Genomic DNA, 6,620 nt, shown 5'->3' on the forward strand with positions numbered 1-6,620 from the left:
AGGAGGCTATTGTGCTTTTATTTTGTAGGCTTTATGCAATATGATATTATCCCTTCACTTGAATTTCCACGATAATCTTGCTAATGTGGCTTGATTGACTATGATACTATTGTTGCCAAGAAACTGTATATGTATGGTATGAATAGTTGTATATTTTGCAGACATTATATATTTATGTTGTATGAAAAGAACCTTGTCTTTTATCTTTATGATATATTATCTGTCTATAATATTTATACGACTATCCATTTATTTATTTCCTATCATTATTTCAGGTATAATTTTCCCATTGGTACTGTAAAATCTGTTATGCATGTGATAGTTTTGTACCCTCCTGTTTTTCTACTTAAGTATCTGTTAATTGGATCATAGCCTCTTAACTACATAGGAGTCATATGCAAAATGAATATCCCCGGGTTGGTGCTTCCAGCTTCACTTTTTCAACAGACTGAACAGCAGCAATCTCTTAAATGTAATGACTTGAGCACTAAATGTTCTTCTGTTGGTGATATGTCCAGACCTTTGGGAAATGCAATAAAGGAAGCTTCACGAGGTGGAAAATCCCAAGAGAATCTGACAGACATTGGTTCCCTCAAGCAGAGTTCAGATGATCTTGGTGAACTCTGTAGGCATTCCTCTGATGGGAATAAATCAGCTGGCCTAGCATCAAATTCATCAAATTCATCAAATATGGATGAGCCAATGAAAAAGATCTCTAAGAAAAAGAAGAAAAGGAAGGGGAAGTTGAACAAAAAGCAATTTCAAAATAATGTTGCTTCAAAAACTGATTTGGCCAGTCTGACTTCTACTACCACTCAACTTGGTCCGGAAGAGAGTTCTTCTATGACAGGACCAATTGAATGCAACCAACACAATGAAGGGGTATGCTATCAGTCATCGAAAGAGGTAATTGATTGCTATGTTCACAATGGAGTTACTTCCAAATGTGATAATGGATGTTCGGAGTCTACTCCTGACCCAGAAGGATCACTACATGTTTCAAAAACTGATGATATTGAATGTTTATCTAGAAGCAATAGGGAAACCCCCAAGGTAGTTGTTTTGCAGGATTCTACATCAGACTTCTGTAAAGTTGACAATGTCAATAGCACAGAGTTAGTAAGGAAGCAAGATAAAGATGCAACTTTCCCAGGTTCTGTCGTTATATCTGCCACAGGCTGGGAAACCGTCGATTCATGTTTGAAGGATGCAGGCAACTGTGAAGAAAAATCATTCAGCAATGCACATTACCAAGAAATCTGTGGTGTCAATGGAAGCCAAATACTGCCTGAGGATACTGGCTGTAGAAGCATGGAGGCTTCTGAAAATAAGTCAGATGCAACAACTTTTGGAACAAAGAGATCAAATACAAGTCAAGATAAAGTTAATGCAGACTTCAGTGATATCAGGAACGAGAGGAACATCAAATCACCCCCTATGAGATCTCAGTCAGTAAACCATTTGGCACATTGTATCAGCAGCATGAAAATGTCGATGGCTGTGCAAGAGTTCAGCAAAGATGGTGGAATTGAGGAGAACAACTCCTGCAACCAGTACTTTAAGGTAAGTGATAATCCTGCAATTGTAACAAATCAAGGTGTTGAACATGATGAGGGGCAAGCTCCCACTCTGATTTATGCATCTCGGTTGCCAAGCCAGATAAATAACCATAAGCATATCGGGAAGGAGAATGCTTACTTCATTTGGCAAAAGACCAGGAAAAATATTGGAAGTATACAGACTCGTGGCAGGAAAAGATCTAATTGCTATCAGATGGGCATGGATAAGGATACAGCAGGCAGAACTTCTTTATCAAAGCACAATTCCTTTGCAGGAGATGGGTTGTTACCTTGTCCACAATCTTCTTATACTGATAGGGCTGGTTTTCAGCAAAGAGCAAAAAAATTGGGGATCTGTGATCAAGAAAGATGCATAACTCGTGGACAAGTGCTAATTGAGTCCCCAAAATGGACTTTTCCTCAAAGCTTGAATGTTGGATGTGGTCAGAACGTGTCCATATCAGGAGATGGCTCAATGGGGAGCATGGCTTGGGAAAAGTTGAAAGATAAACTAAACCAGCCTTTTAAGCAAGAGAATGCCATCCCTTACAGAAGGGGATTTTGGGTCAGCAAAGCCAATTATTGTAAGTCTCAGACCAAGATGAATATCGCCTGCAGAGATCTTTTAGAAATTCCAAGGACAGTTTCCCTTCATAGGAGCAATATAGCTGGGGAAAGAAGCAGCCGTGGCAATCATCATCATAAATTTGATTTTTCAGAAGCACATGAATTTGTGCCCTCTTTTCCAGCTTTTTCATCAAACGGACAGCTGCATGGACCATGGACAAGGACATCAAGTCATCAAAAGCTTTTGCATGAGATCCAACCAAATGCTGCAACAGAGGTGCCCATATCTGAAGATGCATTATTTGAATGCTATCAGGCTTTTTTGGATAATGAAAATAAGTCGCCCGCATGCCTTGAATTTGAACTTCGTTATAACAATAATTCTAAGGGGTGCATCTCTTCCGGTGTTAGTTCACAGAAGTGGATTCCTGTTGGTAAGAAAGACCAAGACCCCTTGATGTTCAAATCGAGTATAGTTACTGATGCTAGTAACAGCAAGAAAATAAAATTCCATCAGAAAACAGATATTGTTGCTATTTGTGATGAAGCTAGTGTTACGGATGTCAGCAAAGACATGAATGATGGTCTTATTAGTGGTAGACAAGGAAGATCCCTGTGGGAAGGCAAAAGCGATCACAATGCATCTGGTGCTTACTCAAAAAACTCGCCTATATACATTGGTTCAGAGTTGACAACACAAGCTCTAGATGCTGCTTACAGATTTCAGTTAGCTTCTGAACGTGTTCAGCTGGCAACAGGTAGACCCATTGCCGAGTTTGAAAAATTGCTCTACTCTGCTTCTCCAGTCATTATTTCATCTGTTCGGCAGTACCATGAGGATAACAGTAGAGATCAGCCCATTCCAGATTCTTTTAACAAATTCCAGAATATAGATGTTTTATTACAAGATGTTTGGAGATGGTATGAGAGACCTGGAAATTATGGCTTGGAAGTAAAAGCAGAAGAGCCTCAAAACTCCATAGGATTGGAAACTAATGTTGTGTCATTTCATGCGCATTTTGTTCCGTATCTCTCAGCAGTTCAGCTATTTGTCCGCTCCCAGCATTCTTCTACTGGAAGCAGCCCTGGAAACAGAACCTCAGGCGTGTCACAGAAGGGAGAAACTGAACCATGCTCATTGTCTTCCTTGTCTCAAAATCAGTTATGCCCTGAATTAGCAGAGCAAACATTGGTTTCTGATCTTTTCAGTTCAAGAGAGAGGCATATGAAGCCATTTCACTTAATAAAAACGGACAGAGATGACTCCTGCAATTCTCTTTATGCATCCTCCTCCTCTGATGATTCAGAAGTGGCATTCGAATACTTTGAGCATGAACCCCCACAACAGCGCAAGCCTTTCTATACAAAGTGAGAACTGCTTTGTTTAGTTGTAATTGAAGCATGGTGCTTATTGTCACTTTATTTTAAGTTGTCATTAATTCCTGACCAAAAATATGTTGCCATTAATTGTTGCAAAGTGACAATTATCCTAAACCATTTATTTTATGGTCAACTTCAGGGTGAAGGAGCTCATGGAGATTGGTTCTTCCAATCCTTCGGTATTTGGTGACCCCTCCAAGCTAGGGAACATGAATCTGAAAGATCTCCACCCTGCTTCTTGGTTTGTAACAAGCACCTTGTTCTATGGCTAGTAGCTCGCAAGATACATTCCAGCACTATAACCGGTCAAAGCTTGAAGTGTTTAACATGTATTAGGATTATGAATCATGTGAACTTATTGAATGTGTATACTTATCTTTCAGGTTCTCGGTTGCTTGGTATCCTATATATCGAATTCCAGAAGGTAGTTTCCGTGCATCATTTCTGACCTACCATTCTTTAGGCCATTTGGTTCTGAGACGCATCAAATTAGATTCTCTGGAGAATACTGCCTTTTGTGTTGTCTTTCCTGTTCTTGGAATGCAGAGCTACAATGCGCAGGTACATATGTTGCCAGTGAATTTAGATGTAAAATTGTGTAAAGATACATTCAATAATCAAAAGTGAAAAATGAAAACTAAAATGAACTGCATATATCCACCAGTTGCCAAATTGTTGTTCATATGCCATTGAAATGGCTGTGATACTAGTGGCATTAGTAAAGATTATATATTTATACGCACGCATGCGCACACACATACTTATATATATATATATATAATAATTACTAAAAACTCGGTTATTTACAGTATTGTGGTTCTTATGTGTTGATTGTTAGCACAGGATTGTTGATTCATGGTCTGTGAATTCGATGCCAAAACTTATAATATTAGATATAGAGCCGTAATGATAAGCGAGAATTATGCTACAGCTATGTTGTGTCTGCATGCACATACATGTATGGGTAATAACATGCATAATTAGTATACGACATACTGCATTTTGCAACTCATTATGCTGAGAACTGCTTTGATCACATTAGAGGTTAATTGTTTGTAGAAGTTGCACTTGGTGAAATTCTTCAAACACGAGATTCTATATCATACATGCTGGTATGAGTGATACTTGTATCCTGCCTGCTTTAGCAGAACTAGTCTTATTATTTTGATGATTCTGGATTTAGAGCATAAAATTGGACTTTGAATGATTTATAAATTTCACTCAGGATCCACATTCTGCCATATAAAAGCCAACCACAAATTTTGGGGAGGCTTCATGATTATGGTTATGGTGTCTTTTAGATAAAACGCTAACTCCAAATACTGGGATAAGGTTAGTTATGTTTATGGATTGTTTCTACTAGATAAAATGTGTTAGGATTGTTCTGAACACAGACTATGTTGGTGAGCAATGTTTATTGCTGTTATAAGGGTTCTATGTTGTGGTATGTACAGTATTGACCATTCACCGTGACAGGGTTTGATATATAGCTCATGACTGAAAAGAATGTGCACATGTCCATGTTTTCCTCTCACCTTGTGGGTCTGAAATCACATTCTTGCATTCATGGATTAGTATTATAATATGCTCCTTGGGTTCACAGCCTTAAACTGCACAACTGAAAAAGGTGGCATTCTGTCCCTTTTAAGTATCATGGCAAGCCTCTCTCCCTCTCTCTCCCAATGTTTTCATAGCCTAAATTGCTGCATTAGTTTAGCAAGCCGGCATCAGGATAAGATCTGGTCATGGAACCTTCTTTGACTTTGATGGAGTATGTCATGATTCATAGACCTGACCTTTTGTCGATGGTATACAACTTGTCGGTTTTCTGATTATGATGAATAAAAATGATGCAGAAAACTTCATAGACTACAACAATATTACAGTATATGCATGTAATTTCTGATGTAATTTTTTTTTTTTTTTTCAAGTCATCTCTTTACATTCACATTTTGTAGGGTGAGTGCTGGTTCCGTCCTAAGAAGTCAGCTGGATCTGTTTTGATAGATGGCACTTCTTTTGAGATTTCTGAAATACTCAAAGAAAGATTAAGAGCTCTGGAGGAAACTTCTGCTCTCTTTGCAAGAGGACATGTTCACAAAGATCAGATCAGGACCCCTAATAGGCAGCCTGATTATGAGTTCTTTCTTTCTCGAAAACAATGAAATTAGCTGCTTCTGCCATCTCATTTTGAAGCACCTTCATCTTGGTTCTCTTCCTCAGTTTGGGGTTCTTTTACACTGTGAAGAATGAACAACGGGGCATCAAGGTGGCAAACATGCGCATAGAGAAAACAGAAGATTGTGAATAGTAGATGAAACCCATATCATTTTTGATACAAAACACTTTCGGTGATTATTTGTAGAGTAAGATAGAAGTGTAAATACAATGCATGCAGCTGTAGGTAGCATCACCAGCCATTCATACTGGTCTTACTGTCCATAGTGCAAGTATCACCTCTTTAAATAGGCCTTGAGATAATTTGTATAAAGTATTCTGATCATTATAGTAGTATCATTTTTGATGGCGCTCTTCTGGGCGGCATTTCTATTTTGCCAGTTATTTTGCTTCCTGTTACTGAAAATACTTGTTATGCACAGACCAGCCACTTGTAACAAGCATAGCACAAGGTGGATTTCTGGTAAATTAATCATATCATCAGAGTCATTGCCTATTTCGGTGACCGGTAAAGGGCTATTTTAACTGTACTAGTATTCTGCATGTGTATTAATTAGAAAAAGGGTTCGTGGGGCAGGATTTTGCATAATGACATTTGGCTCCCAAGTTTTTTACTCCCCTTTCTCCTGGAAGTGTTTTCTAGGATTCTAGAGGTTTCATTTTTGCAGTCTAACTTCATATAGTCAACTTCAGGAGTTTCCACTATACATAGTAGAATAGATTTCCCCCGTCGTTTCTAGTATGATCCGTCGTTGCCTCTCCCTATTTTACTCGAGATGGTGGAAGCGAGCTAGTATAAAGTGCAGGGACACGCACGAGACTGGGCAACAGTGAAGAGTGTGCTCGTAGCTTATCACCATTGAACGGGAGCTTGTATAGCTGCTTCCTCCAGCATCTACGATGAAGAGAGGCACAGACCAACAATGTCGGCCTAAC

General features: G+C 38.8%; 1 protein-coding gene across 1 annotated transcript; it reads left to right on the plus strand.

The window, feature by feature from the left end:
- The first annotated feature begins 402 nt into the window (after positions 1-402).
- On the plus strand, positions 403-6,056 carry LOC113461159. Its single transcript, XM_026800758.2, has 4 exons — positions 403-3,494; positions 3,646-3,747; positions 3,890-4,067; positions 5,465-6,056. The coding sequence occupies exons 1-4, from the start codon at positions 403-405 to the stop codon at positions 5,669-5,671; spliced, it is 3,579 nt and encodes a 1,192-aa protein (XP_026656559.2). The 3' UTR covers positions 5,672-6,056.
- The last annotated feature ends 564 nt before the right edge of the window (positions 6,057-6,620 follow it).

This window comes from Phoenix dactylifera, unplaced genomic scaffold (genome assembly GCF_009389715.1).
Source record: "Phoenix dactylifera cultivar Barhee BC4 unplaced genomic scaffold, palm_55x_up_171113_PBpolish2nd_filt_p 000294F, whole genome shotgun sequence".
NCBI classification, from domain to species: domain Eukaryota; kingdom Viridiplantae; phylum Streptophyta; class Magnoliopsida; order Arecales; family Arecaceae; genus Phoenix; species Phoenix dactylifera.